Consider the following 21,494-nt stretch of genomic DNA (forward strand, 5'->3'; position numbering starts at 1 on the left):
GGGTTGGAGGCTGTTTTCCTTTTGGGCTTGGAATACATCACTCCAAGCTCTTCTTGCCTTGATGGTTTGTGTTGAGAAGTCTGCTGTGATTCTGATGGGCTTTCCTTTGTATGTGATTTGTTTCTTTTCTCTGACTGCTTGTAGAACTTTGTTCTTCTGTTGAGTTTCTGAATCTTATCAATTATATGCCTATGTGTAAATTTTTTTTTGATCAAGGCTATTTGGAGTCCTATATGCCTCACTTATCTGTATGTCAAGTTCTTTTCCCCTGCTTGGGAAGTTTTCTGCCATTATGTCTGTGAAGAGTTTTTTTATGCCATCTTCTCTCTCTCCTGTTTCTTGTTTGACTCCAATCAGTCTTATGTTATTCTTCTTTGCATTGTCTAGCAGCTGCTGGATTGACTTCTTGTGTTCCCTTACAATTTTGAAGCAATTTTTCTTCTCCTGGTCACTAATTGCAATCTTATCTTCTGTGTCTGAAATTCTGTCCTCACATTGGCTCGTTCTGCTGTGTAGACTTTCAGTGGAGTTTTTAATCTCCTGGAAATCTGTTTACATCTCTTTTATGGATTCCATTTTTTTCCCATGTTGGGAATCCATCATACTCTTCAGCTCCTCTCTAGATTTATTAATCATGTCTTGCACTATGGGCACAACCTCTGCTGTTATATGAGAAATTATTTCTGATTTCATTTTTCCAGATCCTTCTTCATTGCCAGTTTAGGGAGTCCAGGTGGTTGAGTATCAGATTGTTCCAACTCATTTTCCTTTGGGGTTGCCTTAGGTGATCTGGAAGTCTGGTTTCGAGACTTGTTTATGTGTCTTCTCATTTCAACAGATGCAGCCTGCTGTGCCTTTGTTGAGGCATCTTTTTGCTCACCCAGTTGTCTTTATTCTCAGCAAGCCATGGAGATGCCTTTTCTCTCCTGTTTGACCAGTACACTAATTCCTGGGTTCAGAATGGTTGTCTTCTGGATCCCTGAGCTGATCTGTTGTCTGGGTGGGCTTCTGGCTGGGGCCTGTGCACACTTGGGATGGTATCTAGGTTTGCCACTGGCCAGGGCCTCTGTGTAACTGTTGTCTGGGAGGGCCTTTAGCTGGGGGCTTTGCACCCCAGTTCCTGTTTTGTGATTAAGCTTCTGGCTAGGGTCTCACAACTTACTGATGGTATTAGGGCAAACCTCTGGCTATTGCTTGTGTGCCTGTGCAGCTCTTTCCTAGGTGGGCCCTTGGCTTGGGCCAGTGTGCCCCAGCCTCTGGGGTTGGGGCAGAGCCCTGGTTCGGATCTGCTTGCAGCTGTGCTGCTCTGGTCCACACTGCTGCTCCCCCAACTAAGGTGGTCTGGTGTGCCTTTATTGCAAAGATTTTCTTCACTTTTCCTGTGGGCTTTAATTTTCATCAACGGGCCTCAGAGAGACTCTCTTTGTTGTTCACTTCTACTCTATCTTCTCAAGCTCAGAACAGTGTCCTTTATGACCCCTGTAACTCTGTGGTGTGGATCCAGGTAATGACTTGGCACTGCCATGTGTGTGTGTGTGTGTGTGTGTGTGTGTGTGTGTGCTGGTGCCCCTGTGGCTCACCTCCTTGGTGCTCTGGGGCAGTGGTTCAGTGGCCTGAGAGGCTCACCTCCTCAGCCCTCTGGGGAGGTGGTATGGCAGCCCAGTCCTTAAGTTTTACTTTTGATTTTCTGGGGTTTTTTTGTTTTTGTGGTACCAGGGACAGAACTCAGGACCTTCCACTTTAGAGGCAGGCATGGTGCTACTGAGCTAAATCCCTGGCCCCTTAAGTTTTACTTTTTATATTTACTGCCACCTGAAAAACTGTCTGCTGTGTCCTGAGGTAAGGGGTGTGTGCTAGAGAAGAACTTTGATTGACCCATTCTGGGCCCTGTGAGGTTGAATAATAGACACACAAACTTCTGTGGCAGTCCTGTGATTGGCTGGAACTAGAAGAGCAGAGAGAAATAGTTCCTAGGATAAAAGGGTTGATTATTCTCAAAAGAAAGGAAAATATAGACAAAGGGTAGACAAAATAATAGGAAAGGGGAAAGGGATCACAGGGAGGGAAAGGTGCATAAATGTGAAATGATATAGATATGTTTATATACTTGTGCCAATTTCCAAAAATGAAAATTACTATTATGTATTGCAAACATACACTAAAGAAAAAAATGCCCACTATTGAACCTAAAATTAAATAAATACAAATTTTTCTTTGCATAGAGTTGTAAATAAACAAATGCTGCATGTGCACATGCATCCACACACACACACATAGACACAAAATAATTGATAAAGGATGGTGGATAAAGTAGCAAAGCTATCTTTTAAAATTCAAGGAGAAAGAGATTGTCCAAGATAAGCATAAAGTAAAAAAGTGGGTGACATGTAAGACAGCATTGCAGATGATGCTTAAAGGAATCCTACATACAGAAGAGAAAGAGTAGACAAGCTATTGAAAGCCAGGAATGCTAATCCTAGTACTCAGGTGGATGAGGCAGGGGAGTTGCTGTGAGTTCAAGGCCAGCCCTAACTACATAGTGAGTTCAAGACCATCTTGAACTACGTAGTGAGACTCTGTCTCAAAAAACCCCCAGAAAACAAACAAACAAACAACAACAACAAAGGCTCTTGAGAATTAGGAAAAAATCAAATATTAGAAAAACAACAAAATGACCATAATTAGTACATGCCTTTCTATCATAACTAAATGTAAATAGTCTTAATTCTCCAAATAAAAGAAGGAGACTGGCATATTGGGTTAAGAATACATGACCCAGCTCTTTGCCACTTATAAGAAACATACTGCACTAGCAAAGACATACACAAGCTGAAAGTAAACAGATGGAAAATAATTTTCCATGGAAAGAGAACCTGAAAACAAACAGGAATAGCTATACTCATATCTGACAAAGCAAGTATCAGGACAAAATCAGAGAAGACAAAGAAGGCCATTAAATATTGGTAAAGGAACAATCTATCAAGAAGATACAACAGTTGTAAATATATGTGCACTGAACATCAATGCAGCCAATTTCATGAAACAAGCACTACTTGACATGAAGGGACACATAAGTTCCATTACAGTTATAGTGTGTAACTTCAATATGCCATTTTCACCAACACATAGGTTATCCAGACAAAAAAGATCAAAGAAATATCAGAGTTAAACTACACCATAGTTGAATGGCTTAATGGATGTCTATAGCACATTCCATCCAACTACAAAATATACATTCTTCTTACCAGCTCATGGAATAGTCTCCAAAGCAAATCATATTTTAGACCATAAAGCAAGCCTTACCAAATATAAAAAGAAGTAATTTCTTGCATCTTATCAAATTATAATAGGATGAAAGTAGAAATCAACAGCAAGAGAAATCATAGAAACTATAAAAACAGATGGAGATTGAACAATTCATTTTGAATGATGAGTGAGTCATTGAAGAAATCAGGGAGAAAATTTAAAAATTCCTAGAATCAAAGGAAAGTGGAAATACAACATACCAGAATCTCTGGGAAAGTTCTAAAAGGGAAGTTTATAGTTATGAGTGCCTACATCAAAGAATCAAAGAGATCTCAAATAACACAAAGATGTACTTCAAAATCTTAGAACAACAAGAACAAACCAGAACCAAACAGATCAGAAGGAAAGTAGTAATAAAAATCAGAACTGAAATTAATGAACTAGAGACTAAAAGAACAGTACACAAGATCAAATAAACAAAAAGTTGGTTCTTTGAAAAGATAAAACAAGATTGATAAACCTTTAGCTAAAACAAATGAAAGAGAAGAACCAAATCAGTACAGTTAGTGATAAAAAAGGATATCACAACAGACATCATGGAAATCCAGAGGATTATTACCTACTACTTTGAAAATCTAAATTCTTTTTTAAAATTAATTATATTGGTACATTTAAGGTATACAATATAATGACATTCATCATTGGAAATTTGCACTTTTACATAGTCCATCTTGGTTCTTATTTTTTCCCCATTGCCCTGCCCTCCCATCAACCCCTGAATCCCTCTCTATCTACAAAGACTTTGTTTCCATTTTTTCTTTTTCTCATATTAATTCTATTCCCTTCTTTCTTTTTTCCTCTACCCCTCCCATTCCCCCTTCCCATTTTCACCTTTTCTTCCTATTCACATTATCTATCATACCTTTTAGTCCTTATTTACACTTTCAGTTTCTCACACTAGAGAAGCTTTTCGGTATTTATACATGTGTGTCCTATTTATTTCACTTAAGAGTATTGCCTCAATGTGCATCCATTTAGCTATAAAGTCTCTAGTTTCTCATTCTTTATGGCTGAGTAATACTCCATTTTATTAAAAAAACCACATTTTCTTTATCCAGTCCCCAGTTGATGGGCAATTGGGTTGTTTCCAAGTTTTAGCTATCATGAATTGTGCTGTTATGAACATGGGTGCACTTATATCACTGTGGTATGATTCTTTTAATTCTTTGGGGAAGATACTCATCAGGGAAATAGCTGGGTCAAATGGGACTTCCAGTCCTAGTTCTTTGAAGTATCTCCATACTGATTTCCACAGTAGTTGCACCAGTCTACACTCCCACCAGCAGTGGAGCAGTGTTCCTCTTTCCCCACAGCCCCACCAGCATTTGTTATTGGTTGATTTCATGATAGCAGCCATTCTTTCTGGGGTGAGGTGGAATCTCACCGTTGTTTTCATTTGCATCTCTCGACTGACCAGTTACGTTGAACATTTTTTCACGTATTTATTTGCTATTTCTACTTCTTTGAGAAATGTCTGTTTATTTCAGATGCCCACTTTTGGATTGGCTCTTTTGATTTGGGAGGTCTGATTTTTTAAAGCTTTTTATAGATTCTAGATAGTAGACCTTTGTCTGAGGGACAGCTGGTGAAATTTTTTTTCCACATTGTGGATTGTCTCCACACTCTTGCTGTGCAGAATTTTTGTAGTAAGCAGAGATCCCACTTGTTGATTGTTTGTGCTAGTTCATGGGCAACTGAGGTTTTGTTCATAAAATCTTTTCCTACACCAATGTCTTCAAGAGTTCTTCCTAACCTCTCTTCTAGCTGGTTTAGTGTTTCTGTTTTAATATTTAGATCTTTAATCCATTTTGATTTTAGTTTAGTGCATGTTGAGAGATATAGGTCTAGTTTTAGTCTTTGACAATTTGATACCCAATTTTTCCAGCACTGTTTATTAAAGAGGCTATCTTTCTTCCAGTGAGGGTGTTTGGCTCCTTTATCAAAGATGAGGTGGCTGAGTGAGTCTGGAGTTGTTTCTGCATCTTCTAATCTGTTCCACTGGTCCTCAGGTCTGTTTCTTTGCCAGTACCATGCTGTTTTTATCACAGTAGCTTTGTAGTATAGTTTCAAGTTGGGGATTGTGTTACCCCCTACCTTGTCTTTATTGCCTAGTATTGTTTTTGCTATTCTGGGTCTCTTCTTGTTCCAAATGAAATTTTGGATTGTTTTCTCAAGGTGTGTGAAATATGCTGCTGGGATTTCAATTGGGATTGCATTGAATCTATATAGCAGTTTTGGAAGTGTGGCCATTTTCACTATGTTGATTCTTCCTACCCAGGAGCAAGGGATGTCTTTCCATTTTCTGATATCCTCTTCAGTCTCTTTTTTCAGGGTGCTACAGTTTTCAGAGTAGAGGTCTTTAATTTCTTTTGTTAGGTTGATTCCTAGGTATTTCAATTTTTTAGATGCTATTGTGAAAGGAATTGATTGCCCCATTTCTCTCTCAGTGAGTCTGTTTTTTGTGTACAGAAAAACTATTGATTTTTTGTTTTGACCTTGTATCCAGCTACTTTACTGAATTTGGTTATTAAATCTAGAAGACTTTTGATGGAGTTCTTGGGGTCTTCTATATAGAGTATCATGTCATCTGCAAATAATGACAATTTGACTTCTTCATTTCCTATCTTTATTCCTTTTCTTTCTTTCTCTTGTCTAATTGCTGTGGCTAATGGTTCCAAAACTATATTGAACAGGAGTGGTGATAGTGGACATCCTTGTCTTGTTCCTGATGAAAATCTATATTTTAATAAATTAGAGAATCTAGAAGAAATGGCTAAATTTCCTGACACAGATGACTTACCAAAACTGAAGCAAGAGAATATAAAAAATCTAAAAAGATCAGTAACAATCCACAAGACTGAAACAGAGATAAAAAGTCTCCCAACAAAATAAAAAAGCACAGGACTCAATCAATTTACTACTTTATTTTATTATACCTTTAGAACTAACACCAGTGCTTCTCCAACCACTCAAGGAAATAGAAATGGAAGGAATGCTTCTAGTCTCATCCTACAGATTTCACCGAAAGAATTTTAGAGCTATAAATGAATTCAGCATACATTAGCAGGATGCAAAATCAACATTAAAAAAATCAATACCTTTGCTATATATCAGTAATAGATTAGCTAAGAAAGAAATCAGGAAAATAATTCCATCACAATAGCATCAAAACCCCCAAAATATCCAGGGATCAGTGATAGAACTCCACAGTGAAAATTCAGAACACTGAAGAAAGAAATTAAAGAAGAGACTAAAGATGGAAAGACCTCTTACATTCATGAATTGGCAATATTAATATTGTTTAAATGACCATATTACCAAGTGCAATCTATATTCTTTTTTTTTTTTGGTACCGAGGATCCAACTTGGGTCCTTGCACTTGCAAGGCAGGCGCCAGAACCACTGAACTAAATCCCCAGCCCTACAGATTCATTTTAATTTCTATCAAAGTACCAATGATATTGTTCAGAGAACTAGAAAAAAAAAATCTTAAAATTTACATAGAAACACAAAAGATCCAGAATAGCCAAAGCAATCCTAAACAAAAACAGTAAGGCTGGAGGCATCACAACACCTAATTTCAAATTATGCTACAAAGCCATAGAGTATACGGAAAAATATTCATGCAGCTACAGCCATTTGATTTTGGACAAGGTAGCCAAGAAATATACTTGGGAGAAAAAACAGCTTTTTTAACAAATGGTGCTGGGAAAACAGAATGTCCACTTTTAGAAGATTGAAACTAGATCCCTGACTCTCACCCTGTACAAACCCAGTTCAAAATGGATCAAAGACCTGGGTATAAAGACCTGTGAAACTGCTAAAAGAAAACATAGTGGAAAGATTTGAAGCCATAGGCACAAAGACTTCCTGAATAGGACTCCAGTAGCATAGGGAAGTAATAGAAAAATCAATAAATGGGAGTACATCAAATTAAAAAGCTTCTGCACTTCAACTAGGAGTTAAGAGACAGCCTATAGAGTGGGAGAAAATCTCTTCCAGCTATTGTTCCAGTGGAGGATTATTATCTAGAATATATGAACAACTCAAAAATCAAAAAACCCAATCAACAAATTTGCAAATGAATTGAAGAGCTACTTCTCAGAGGAAGCAATGCAAATGCAAATAAGTATATTAAAATATTCGACATCTTTAGCCACTAAGGAAATGCAAAACAAACTATGTTGAGATTTTATCTCATGCCAGTCAGAATGGTTATCACCAAGAATACATAAAAACAATAAATGATGGCAAGTCTTGGGAGGTAGGGGAAAAGAGCCCTTCTGCACTATTGATGAGAATGGAAATTAGCACAGTCACTATGGAAATCACTATAGTGATTTTGCAAAAAACTAAAACTAGTTACTATTTGATCAGCTATACCACTCCTTGGTTATATACCTGATGAAACTGAAGTCAGCATACTAAGGGTACCTGCATATCAATGCTTATTGCAATACAATTCACAATAGCCAACATATGGAATAAGCATAGATGGTCATCAACAGATGAATGTGTAAGAAGATGTAGTATATGTTCACAATGGAGTATTATTCAGCCATAAAGAGGAATGAAATTTCACCATTTGGAGGAACATGGATGGATCTGGAGATATTATGTGAAGCAAAATAAGCCAGACTTAGAAAGAGAAATATCACATATTCTCCCCTGGAATACAAAAAATAAGACAATAAAGTAGAAGGGAGACTGTTATTAGACAGGAGGAATGGAATAAGGGGAGATGGTATAAGGGTGAGAAATAGGGAGGATGGATATGGTCAAAATGTGTTATACCCTTGAACCCCCCCAATATGTGCATCTGCGAAAATGAAACCCCTTAATCTATATAACCAGTACACACTAATAAAAAAGATTGTAAAAAGAATGTCAAAAATGGGAGAAAATATCCACTGACTTTATACTTTTCCATCCTTTAGAATTAATTAGTAGAAAAATTATACAGTACCAGAAGTGGGAGAGTGCAGAGAACAGGGAAAGGGGACGTTACCAAGACCCCTGCAGTGGGTCCTGGTCTCCTGTGAGCCATGACAACACAGAGTGAAAGAATAAAGACAGGAAACAAGACTTAGAAAAGAAGCTGGATTCTGGGCCTGATCGATGCTGCTCTGGTCAGCAAAGATGAAGGCACCCTGAGCTTGCCCCTATTGGGTTCATAGGGAGCAACAGATGATTCAGAAGGTGACAGTCCTAAATTGACAAGGATCTTATAATTGGAGAAAGTACCAGATGACTCAGAGGATGGTCAGTAATCCTATGAAGATAAGGATCTTATGTTGATTAAGACTGGTAAGATGAGCAAAGATGTTCTACAACAGTAGATGGGATGAGTTAAGCTGATAAGGAATTTGCCCCTCCCCAGGTGAAACCTTTCTCTTACTGCTTGGTTCTTGAGGATCCAGGATGTCTTCAGCTGATGTAATCTTGCCCTTGAGTGTCACAGCATCATGGGACCACTGAGGTCTCAGCTGTGACGGGAGGCAAAAATGGAGTTATGTTTTGGCATGTCATAGCCAGCCTGTAGGCAAGAAAACTAGGCCGAATCATAATTTAATTGTGAAATGATTTTCCCTCCAAAATTATGTACAATGGCTCCTGACAGGAGAGAACATAGGGAAATAGGAAACATAAATGCTTTCATTAAAGGATAAATAATATGATTTTATTAAAAGTACAGTTATCACTTGATATTCCTGGGAAGCTGGTTCCAGTCCCACCCCCATACCAAAATCCATAGTTGCTCAATTTCCTTATGTAATATGGCATTGTATTTGCATACAATCTATGTATATCCTTTTGTATATTTTATTTTTTATTTTATTAGAGTACATTAGTAATAGAGAATGATGAGGTTCTTTTTGACAAATTTGTACATGCATTTAACATTGTGATCATTTAAAATCCCATTACTGACTCTTTCTGTTCTTTTCCCTTCTCCTAATTTTCTTTTCCTTCTCTACAGTCTACCTTCCCTCCTACATACTTTGAATCATGTCTAGATGACTTATAATATTTAATACAATGTAAATACAACATGGTTGTTACACTGTATTGTTTAAAGAATAATGACAAGAAAAAAATGTGTATACATGTTCAGTAAAAACTCAATTTTTTTACCAAATTTTTTTTTTAATCTGCTGTTGGTTTAATCTTGTTTCTGGAATCTGCAGATACAGTGGGCTACTTGTCCTCTAAAATGCTGGTAGCAATATTTGAAAAAATGTTTTATATAGACAAAGTGATTTTTATTAAGAGCACTTTAAAACAATAGATTTGTTTTTCTCCAGTTTGCTTTCTAGTCCTCTATCATCAAGAAAAATAAAGTAAAATATTTTGCCTACATTTTTGTGAAATTATATATCAACCCTGTGATACAGAATTGTTTGCTTGACTTTTTATTAAATTAGGGTTAAGATTTTTAACTTCTGCTTCTGCATTAGTGAAGCTGAAAAGTATTATATTTAGTCAAAGAAAGGTTATTTTAATAGGTTATTTGGATATTAAAGAGACCATAGGAAATAAGTGAATACTTAGAGATTGAATAAAGCTCAAATGAGGCTAATTAAATCAGGTTACTTTTATATTTAACTAATTTGATTAATTTTTTTTTTTTGGTACTGGGGATTGAACTCAGGTTCTTGTGCTTGCGAGGCAGGTGGTGGAACCACTGAGCTAAATCCCTGGCCCTAATTTTTGATTTTTTGAGACAGGGTCTTGTTCTGCATGCAGTTCAGGCTGGCCTTGAACTGCCGATGTAGCCCAGGCTGATCTTGAACTCCCAGGAGTCCTCCTCACCCTCCTGAGTGCTGGGATTACAGGCATACACCTCCATACTCGACTAAATCAGGTTAATTTTTTAAAAATTTAAACAATTTTTTGGTACCGGGGATCAAACTTGAGTGCTTGAGCTTGCGGGACAGGTGGCGGCACCACTGAACCAAATCCTTGGCCCAATCAGGTTAATTTTAAAGAAAACACTTTCATGAAAAAGAGCAGCTGAGGAACTTCATGAACACTAAATCAGGTTAATTTTAAAGGCAATATTGATTCAAACCAATTCAAGTACCTTTCTCTTTAAACTTTAGAATATTTTCTGTACATTAATAATGTACAGAAGAATGGCATAAAATTAAAACTACTCTAAAAAAGGTTATATTTTAGTAATGAATTTTTTTTTTGTACCGGAAATCGAACTTGGGACCTTGGGCGTATGAGGCAGGCAGCAGAACCACTGAGCTAAATCCCCGGCCCAATAATGAATTTTGTAGGAAGATATAAATGAGTCAGACTATTTCCTAAATAAAAGCAATAGAATATCATTCAACAGGAAATTAAATATTTGCATTTACAAATAATTTTGTTTTAAGTAGTATAATATTGCTGTTGTATATACTTGTATGTTAACAACATTTCTGGTCTGGTGCATTTTCCTGTTGACATTTTTCAAGTTCCCATGGTTCCAGATAATAGGTAAGGTGGTTTGGTTTATGCTTCTAGGGTTTCACAGAGTGAAACCTGCAAAATAAGTGCTTATAATGTCTCTGTTTTATTGAATCCTAAGTGATTTATCTGTCTATAAAACTTGAACTTCCCATACCCTATTCCTATTTTCTTGAAAGATAATTTAATTTTCTGAATGTATGTAGTGGTTAATTCCAAAGGAAGAATTATAGAAGCCACTTCTCATACTTGGCAGATGTATGTCAGTTTCTGAAATTTGTTTTCCAAGAACTGAAATACTGTCTTGGCTTGCTTGATTTCTTTTTTGTGGTCCAAATTTCCCCCTTGATTTTTGGTGCCTTTGCCTGTGAGACCTTGGTAGAATGTAATCCTGAAAATCCCCACTTCATTTTTTCAAACTCTGGATTTCCATTTGTCATCTTTGATTGCTGAAAAATTAGTTTGAGGGAAAGGCTAAAAATAAATAAATCTTTAGATTACAGGTGGTAAAATCTCCAAAGGTGTCATCAACTTTCTTGTGTTTTATAACTTGTTTGATTCTAGAATAGAGATAAGTTAAAAGGGAGTTTTAAAGCATTTTCTTTTACAATACTTTCATTATGAGTAATATTAATGGATAATCCAAATGAAAATAATTAAGAAGGGACTATAATACCTTTTCCTCATTTGTTTTACAACTCAGTGATTCTCACATGATCCATTTTAATCAAGTTGACTGAGAAGAATTGGAAAATAGATAAGGGTAATAAATGTGCTTGTTCCCGTGGTTGCATTGGCAAGAGGCTTATAATACAGGTCATCTAACTCCCAGTACAGGACTCTCTCCACTAGAACATGCTGTTAGTCTCCACTATTTTCAGGAACACTCTCTGACTAGACAACATCGTGTCCTTATATCAACAGTGTTCAAATTCTGTGCAGCATTATGACTGCCAGAGAAAATGGTGTGCTTGCACAGTACATACTTATTGTAGAATTTTGTGAGTGTTTATTTCATAAAGTTTATATAATGTGTACAGTAAAAGTGAACATTCATAGTTTTTTAGACATGTACTTTTTAACCATCTTAATTTGATTTGAGTGAAGTAAGTATACTACCATAGCTAAAGCAGAATAAACTACTTCTCAGGGAGTAGTCAGAGGGTTTGAGATGTTATTTATATATAATACTCATTTGGGCTAATATCTTCAGAGAACTGACTTTGGAAAGTGTTTTTATTTCAGTGTTTTTATTTTAAATAAGAAAATGTTTTATAAAAACACAGGTTGAGAATTCTTTTCTGAGTGAATCTTAATAATTGGAGTAGGGTTTTATTTAGGAGTGCACATTTAAAAAAATTACCATTCAGCAGAGTACTACATAAGCTGAAGGTTTTTTTTTTAATATTGCTAGTATTTTCCTTTAAATCTGATATATATATATATATAACACACACACACACATGTAATGGGACTGTCTAGTTTTTAAAATTCTAAGATTGAATTTCATTATACAAACTGAAGTTCCCTTAACCAGGCCTCCAAATTCTGGTTCCCCCCTCCGAGGTAACTCTGTTTTAACATTAGTGAAGCTGTTCCCTTTAATTTTCAAAAACTTTTAAATACATACATGTATTTAGAGAACTATCATGAAAATACATGGTTTAATGTCATACTTAATGATCTACAAGTCACAATTTGCCCCCTTATAATAAGTCTTGACATTCTTTCTATGCCATGATATAGAGATCTCCTTCATTCTTTAAAAAAATTTGGCATAACGTTTCATAAGACTATAATTCATTTTACTGTTCCTCTAATACTGGCCATGTAAGGATAAATGTGAATGTTGTTTCCTTTCATTTTTGCTGTTAAAATAATATTGTATACTTCCAAAATTTAAAATGCACCTATTTTATACTATAATTTATAGTATAGATGCATTTGACATATACAAATTACTCATTGTATATATAGAAGTCATATTTTTAACTTTTCATTGTGTAATAATTTTTGGTTTGTACAAAGTTGTCAAAACATTACAGAGAGTTTACCTACCTTCTCCCAGTTTAAGAAGAATCAATTTTAGGTATGTAGAAAACTAAGAAAGATGAAAAGAAGATTGTTAATTCCAGGGATAACAATAAGTTGTACACAAAAGTAAATGTAATTGTGGCATAATAATGTGACTTACTAGTGAAGAATAATGTAAATACTGAGTATAATTTAATAAAAAATGTTGATTTAACTTTATTGGGAAGATGAGAGGATGAAAAGTGTTAGGTGACAGGTGTGAAATTATGTGTATGAAATTATTAGCTTTCTACCCCAGCATCTATTTTCCTTTCTAACATAGTAGCATAATATTAAATATAGTTGGGGGCTAATCTTAGTTAAAGGACTACATCCTCCAGCTTCTCTTGCAGCTAGATTTAGTCACATGTCTATATTCAGCAGAAGTATCTAGTGGTACTTCAAGAAGACTACTTAAAAGGGAAGGATTGGGGTATTATGCTGCCATCTGGAACGGGATTGTAATGATTGGCACTCTGCCAACATCATGCACTACAAGAATAAAGCACACACACCAAAGATGGTAGGCCAGAGAGTTAGAAGGGTCCTGGGGTCCTGATTACATTATAAACATTATAAAGCTATCATATCAGCATCAGACAGGATACCAATGTATTTGTTTTTGTTTGTTTTTTTGTTTTTGGTACCGGGGATCAAACTCAGGACCTTGTGCTTGTGAAGCAGGTGCCGGAACCACTGAGCTAAATCCCCGGCAATGTATTTGTTTTATGTGAAATAGTGTGTTTGATCATATTCAAACCTTAGGCCTATGTATCAGAACCAGATCTTAACTGATTATTAAATCACTAGATAATATCTAAAATGAAATTTTAAAAAATACAAGTTATTTAGTAATATGGAGATAAATGATAGAAGAAATAGGAGAAAATGGAAAGTTGTTGCCTTTGGCAGTAGAAATTGAGGTAAAGGAAAATGATTACTATTTTTGCTTGTAACTCAGTACTAATTTACATTTTAAATTAGATATATGTTTAATTAAAATTATATTCATATTTGTTTATAGTTTAATTAATATTTATATATACATGCTCATTATAAAAATTTGAGCGATAAGACCTTAGAATAAAAGTTCTGCTTTCCTTCTGTATTCTTCACCTTTTTTCTCACCTATAACTTCTACTCTCCTCCCTAGGTATAATGGCTATTTGGTGTGTTTCTCTCCATATTTTTTTCTGAACATTCATATTAGCATATACAAAGATGCATAGTTTTCTTCTACTTATTTCTACTAATAGTATACTTACTTAATTTAAAAATACTGTTCATTGTTGAAAATCATATTGGACATTGTTTGTTTATATTTTTAGAATTTGGGATGCAAGCATGCAGTTAAAAAATCAAGAAAATGAGTTCCAGAATTACAAAAAGAACTGGGTTGTTTGCAACATGAATTAAAAATTAAACACAGAAAATCACAAATTTGCAAGTAAGATTATCCCTAGAAAATGGAGAATTATAAAGATTGAAAAGATATATTCAATACTAACTTTATAAACATTCAAACACATTTTAGTAACATGATTTCTGTATCCGGTATGATTGAGAAAAATGGAAGTTATTTCACTTTTTTATAACCATTGTATTAGCTGAATAATTTTATTAATCAAACATTTTTGGGGGGAGGTACTGGAGATCGAGCTTGGGACCTTATGCTTGTGAGGCAGGCAGCGGCACCACTGAGCTAAATCCCCGGCCCATTTTACTAATAAAATTTGAATTGTACATACATTTTGTTCTGTGAACACCTTGTTTTGTCCTTATTTTGAAGTAACATTTAAAATGAAGGCACAGTAGCTAGTCCATTTGTCTCTTGATCAGCATTTCCTGGCATATTTGATCTCCTGAGTGATAGTTCAGTGATATAAAATAATAGAATAGGGAAACTTTTCTAAATGATAATAATAACCTTCTCCTTATATTTAGAAATCTGCAACATAAATAATGTTAATTCTGCTTTTATGTCATCTTTGGAGGTTTATAGTATCTAAAGATAAAATCTGATTCCATAAAGAAACTAAGGAGTACATTTTTCCTAAAAATAGCATTATTATATTGAGGATGTTTATGAGAATGATTCCTTGTGGATTTGAGTAACTTTTAGCTCTTAAAGAAGGGAAATAAGTTAAATCAACATGGCAAATGACACAGGTCCAAGATAACAAAAAATATCTTGAGTATTTTGAATGTTTTTTATTTTTAATCAAACTGTTATCAGAAACATTCTGTTAAAAAATTCTCTAGGCTAATGAATTTTTTTATCTATTCTCTGGTGATAATCGACAGGGCATCTACCTTTCATAAATGCCTCACACGTAACTGAAGCTAAGTAGTTTTTAATGAATAAATGAGAGAAACCTAAAACAGATGACCATTTTTTGTTGTCAGAAATCCTTTTGGCCCTTTTCTAGAAACCTGGTATTGAACCACCAGGATGATACTGCCCAGATGGCCCCAACTCTCCTACTTTAATCAAGACCATAAGTAATAGTTCCTGTTTCCTATAAAAGCTTTGGCCTAAGTCTGTTAAGGGAAGTCCTAGCTGTTTTATCAACAAATTTGATCATAGATGGTAAGATTGACTACATTTTTGAAGTTAGACCAGGGTTAGAGCACATCATTACTGTTGCTTCAGGATATTATGGAACAGATACAGTTTATCTTCGTTATTTGCATCTTTGCATGTTATTTGCAGTATTTCAAATTCTTGAAGAAATGTAGGCATATATTTAAACATTATTTTTGTTCTATATTTTAACTTTGAATTATATATTTATATATTATTACATATATTTATTTATTTATTTACTTGTGGTGCTAGGATGGAATCCAGTGCTTTGAATATGCTAGGCAAGCATGCTACTACTGAGCTATGTCCCCAACCTGAATTATACTTTTCAACTTCTTGTTTTGTTCACATTTTCCATAGATCCATGATTTTTGTTCATTTTCAGCTAAAAAGTCACAAATTAGGAGTTTGGAATTTGACATACAAAGAAATATGCTAAAAATAACTTTGGAGTAACCATTCAACTAGACATCTAGCATAAATTAAAGTTTGTGATAAAGAATGAAAATAATTCTTGGTTTTATTTATCCTTTTACTAGTAGGTACATAGGAAAAGATATACTGGTAAAAATAAAATAAAACCAAAGGCTGTAGGTTTCAGTAACTTTTGTTTTATCACTAAAAGCTGATTTAAGCTAATTTATCGATTATTTTAAAATATCTATCAGAATATGAAATCAGTCCTTCAGATAAAGAAAAGGAGCTATAATCTCTCTTAGACAGGTAAAGGAAAGAAGCATCTGAGCATTCTCCTCAGATGTAATCATTTTTTAAAACTGGGCCCAAAAGGAACTTTGAATAGATCAATGATCTTTGATTTTGGGTCACATTGCTCTCTTTAGATTATTCTCATTTGTTCAGTTACAATTGGACTTAATCACTTAGCTTCCAGCAAAGTGTTCTTCATGCTCTTTGTTTTTCCTGACATGATTTCCAACATTTCTTTTGCATGAGACTGATTGGGAGTATGTGTGGTATGCCCCAGTTGGCTTAGCATGTAAAAAGTGCATTATTCACAACAGATTGTCTTTTGAAAATGAAAATTAACTGTGGAAGACCTGTAAAATAGATACTAAAATCCAGTATGGAAGATAGGTACATTATACTTCATATAAAATTATGTATAGATCCAACATCTAAATTAGGTTGTATTCAAAATACTCTTGACACAGCTTACTTTTGGAGGACTCCTATTGTGAACCTTTCATAAGATTTTTGAAATATAAAGTACTTAGAACTAGCTGGAGATGGTGGTGCATGCCTGTAATCCCAGCATTTAGGAGGCTGAGGCAGGAGGATCACTATGAATTTGAGGCCATCCTGAACTATCTACCTTGTCTCAAAAAAAAAAGACTTTAGTTTTCCTTATTTGAAATCTTGACCATTACATTCCTGTTATGTTCAAAGCTAATTTCAAAAATCTTTCCTCTTAGCTTTCTTTCACTTTATTTCTTCAACTTCATTGAGGCTTCCAGTATTTTTTTTCTCATTTTGCCTACATCTTCTAGATTTATTTTGTTTTCTAACTTTGATCCTTTAGTTTAATACCCCACATCTTTTTAAAAACAGCTTAAAATGAGACAGAATTTACATACCGCAAAATCTACCCCTCTTAAGTGGACAATTTAATGATTTTAATAAGCCTACAGAGTTGTGCAAGTTACCAATATTAAAACATTTGAGTCACCCCAACTCTAAATTACTAATGATGCCTAGCATTGTTTCATATGCTTATTAACCATTTGTATATCTTATTTGATGAAATATTTATTCAAGTCTTTTGTCCATTTTTAAATTAGTTTTCTTATGATGAGATTTTTAGAATTTTTTTATATATTCTGGATAAAGGTCTTCTATATGAAATATGCTTTGCGAGTGTTATCTCCTAAGCTGTGGCTTATGTTTTCATTTTCATAGTGGTGTGTTTTGAAGAACAGTTGTTAATTTTGATGAAATTTATCCATTTTTTTTTATGGATTGTACTTTTGGTGATATATTTAAGAACTGCCTAAGGCAAAGTCACAAAGATTTTTTTCCTATAGTTTCTTCTAAATTTTTTTTAGCTCATATTTAGATCTATGATTCATTTAATTTAGTTTTCTTGTATGAGATAAGAATTTACATTCATCTTTTTTTCATGTGGATACTCACTTTATCTAGCATCATTTGTTGAAAAGGCTACTTTTTCCCTATTGATTTGCCTTCGAACCTTCACCTAATGTCAGTTTACCATGAATAGAAGGGATTATTTCTAGATAGTCTTCTCTAGTCCATTAATCTATATGTGTTTTCTTAACCACACTCTTGAATACTGTTGTTTTCAGTAAGTTTTTTTTCCCCAAAGCAGATATTTTTATTAGTACCCTTATTTTATAGATTAAGAAACTAGGTAGGCAAAGAAGCAGTAGAGCCAGGATTTGAACACACTGTATCTGGCACCAAAGCTTGCTTTCATAATCATCATATTTCCTTTCCAAGTATGGACTCTGTCGAGTATCTTTGCCTGCTCAAGGAATATACACCACACTCAAGGAAAATCTGACTAAGATATGGTTAATGGTTATTGCAGAATTTCACTCTCTTAAAAAAAAGGAAAGAAAAAGACAGTCTTACTATGTATCCTAGTCTGGCCTCGAACTCATGATCCTCCTGTCCCAGCCTCCCAAGTGCTGGGATTACTCACATGTGCTACCACAATCAGCTACTTTCTATTAAAAGGAAAACAAGCTTTAAAAAATAAAAAAGTCATAAAATTATCTTAAGGAAAATACACCCATATTTTCTATCACTACCTCAACAGATTAGTATTCCATTTTAAAATTTAAATACAGTTTCTCTTCTAAAGTAAAAACAGTTCTTTTTTTTTTTTTTTTTTTTGGTACTGGGGATTGAACTCAGGACCTTGTGCTTGCCAGGCAGGCTTCAGCACCACTGAGCTAAATCCCAGTCCTAAAAACAGTTCTATTTAATCAAGCCTTCCCTAGTCTGAACAGGAAACTACTAAAGAATTAAGCAGATTTTTTTTTCTCAGTTTAAGGTCTCACAGATATCTGAAATCTAACATCAACAATTGCAGGGTCTAATTTGCTTAACATATAAATTTAAATCCCCAAGATAATTTTAGATATCATTTTTCCTAAAACATTTTCCCCAAAGAACTTACACCACAGAACAGGCAACAAGCATCCTTTCTTGCTACTCTCACAAATTAAGAATGCACCATCAGGTTTTCCATAAAGCAAGTCCTCTGCTTGTACTCGATTGATATCCTCAACAAACCAGGTTTTCTCATCAGAATGTGGCAGGTTTTCATCTTCTTCACTGATAAAACAGGTCTCATCAGCATCCTCATTCTTGATTCCAAGTCATGCATTCAGGTGCTTCTGTCTCACTCCTTTGTGATTGAGCCATACAAGATGCTGATCTCAAATCTTGCGCAGCTGGATCAGGTCAGGTTTGATACTATTCATTTTTTAAATCTATTTCTTGGTTGTCCAAACCTTGTTTCTTCAAATCCTGCTCTAGACACATTGTGCTATCATGAATCTTACCCAGATGTGATTTCAATTTATCATAATTCATAATTCGTTCAATCTCCTTTTCATTCCCCTCTCTGTGAAATCGCTCAATATATTCTTTGCTACGTTGTTCTTGTGTACGACATTGTTCTTTAAATATTTTAATTGTTTCATTAAAAGCTTCAACTGCAGTTCTATTCATCTGTATTTCCTGAGATGTTCTAGTATATTCTTCATATAGCCTATCATATTCTTTGCTCTTTTCCTGATACTGAGAGTGGTACTCTTGTAGTTTTTTACCTACTGCATCAATGTTATCTTCTTTTACCAACTGATCCTGTTGGTACCTGGACACTGGGTACATCAGCTTCCCATCAATCTTGAGATTGTACTGAGCAAGAGATTCATGATGATAGTGGTTAATGAGCTCCACCACAGAATTAAATGTCAAAGGATCAGAAAAGCCATTTACCATCCCGATGATAAATCTTTATTAACTTGTTGCCTCCCTCTCTCAAAGTCAAAATATAATCCCCCTGCATTTTTGTTGAGGCATCACGGACCAAGAAAGTACCATCTGGCTGTCCCATAATTTGTCATTTAGTTCCTCCCTGGAAATATCCCCCCAGTACCATTCTGCATCTTGAAGAGGAGTGAAACTGTCCTTCATTCCATTTGTAGTTGCTGAAATCGTTGGCTTAGGTGGCTTTGGTGGAAGAGCTGCACCACTCTCTGCTTCTCTCCAGAAAAGGTAGGCATTTCTCAGAGAGACATTCATAGTTCCTGTTTTTAGTAAGTTTTGAAATTAAGAAATTTAAGTCCTCCAGATTTCTTCTATGTTTTTGAGATTATATTGGCTATTCTGGGTTCCTTGCATTTCCTCATTTCCTTATTTTAGGATCAGTTTGTCAATTTCTGCAAAGTAGGGTACTGGAATTTGGATAGGTATACTGTTGCATCTCTAATCAATTTGGGGAGAATTGCCACCTTTAAATATTGAATATTTTAATTCATGATCATGGTTGTATCTTTCCATAGAGATCTTTAGTTCTCTTGGAAATTTTTATTTTGCTTTCTTGTACTCCTTTATTAAATTTTATAAATGTTTTAGTCTCTTTATCTTAGGAATGAGGCTTTTTCTGATTTTATTTTGGGGGATTGGTTATTGACAAAATATAGAAATAAAATTGTGTACTTTTGCATGTGGATCCTGTATTCTGTAACCTTAATAAACTTGTTTATTCTAATATTTTGTGTGTGTGTGTGTGTGTTGTTGTTGTTGTTGTTGTTGTTTAGGTCTTTCTATATAGGAGGATTTTTTAAAATTAATTTTATTGGTACATTTAAGGATACAATATAATGACATTCATCATTGGAAATTTGCACCTTTACATAATCTCTCTTGGTTCTTATTTTTTCCCCATTCCTCTGCCTTCCCTTCAACCCCTCCACCCCTCCCTATTTACAAAGACTTTGTTTCCATTTTTTCATTTTCTTATATTAATTTCATTCCCTTCTTTTATAAGAGGGTGTTTCTTTTTTTCTTTTTTTTTCTTTTTTAAATATATATATTTATTGGTACATTTTAGGTATAAAATACATTTACGTTTATCATTGGGTGTTTGTACCAGAACATGATGCATCTTAGTCTTTATTTTTTCTCCCATTACCTGTGCACCCTTCACCCCCTCCACCCTTCCCTATCTACACAGAGTTTGATTCCATTTTTTTTTTCTCATAATTTTTTTCTTTCCCTTCTTCCCTTTCCCCTTTCCCTTCCATCATCCCCAAACCCTTGGACCTTTTCTTATCTCAAATTATCAATTATTCATTTTAATCATTTTCATCCTTATTTACACTTTCAATTTCTCACACTAAAGAAACTATTCAGTATTTACACATGTGTGTCCTATTTATTTCACTTAAGAGTGTGGCCTCAATGTGCATCCATTTAGCTATAAATGTCTCTAGTTTCTCATTCTTTATGGCTGAGTAGTACTCCATTTTATAAAAAACCACATCTTCTTTATCCAGTTTCCAGTCGATGGGCATTTGGGCTGTTGCCAAGCTTTAGCTATTGCAAACTGTGCCACTATAAACATAGGTGCACATATATCGCTGTGGTATGATTCTTTTAATTCTTTGGGGAAGATTCCCAGTAGGGGAATAGCTGGGTCAAATGGGACCTGTAGTCCTAGTTCTTTGAGGTATCGCCATACTGATTTCCACAGTGGTTGCACCAATCTACATTCCCACCAACAATGGAGAAGGGTTCCTTTCTCTCCACACCCCCGCCAGCATTTGTTGTTGGTTGATTTCTTGATAGCAACCATTCTTTCTGGGGTGAGGTGGAATCTCAGTGTTGTTTTCATCTGCATCTCTTGAATGACTAGTGATGTTGAACATTTTTTCATATATTTACTTGCTGTTTTGACTTCTTTGTCTGAGACGTGTCTGTTCATTTCAGTTGCCCATTTTTGAATTGGGTCTTTGAATTTGGGAGGTCTGATTTTTTTCAGTTCTTTATATATTCTTGATAGTAGACCTTTGTC

General features: G+C 34.8%; 1 protein-coding gene and 1 pseudogene across 1 annotated transcript in view; one reads left to right on the top strand and one right to left on the bottom strand.

Moving 5' to 3' along the window:
- Lekr1 (leucine, glutamate and lysine rich 1) overlaps positions 1-21,494 on the top strand; it is a 218,895-nt gene that overhangs the window by 47,610 nt on the left and 149,791 nt on the right. Inside the window, 2 exon segments of the mRNA XM_087186421.1 lie at positions 14,166-14,212; positions 14,215-14,284. Coding sequence (XP_087042547.1) covers positions 14,166-14,212; positions 14,215-14,284 — 117 coding nt within the window.
- Positions 18,526-19,441, bottom strand: LOC106010226 (phosphatidylinositol 3-kinase regulatory subunit gamma pseudogene; annotated as a pseudogene).

This window comes from Heterocephalus glaber, unplaced genomic scaffold (genome assembly GCF_053883595.1).
Source record: "Heterocephalus glaber isolate CG9 unplaced genomic scaffold, H.glaber_assembly_v1.0 deba00001504, whole genome shotgun sequence".
In the NCBI taxonomy this organism is placed as follows: Eukaryota; Metazoa; Chordata; class Mammalia; order Rodentia; family Bathyergidae; genus Heterocephalus; species Heterocephalus glaber.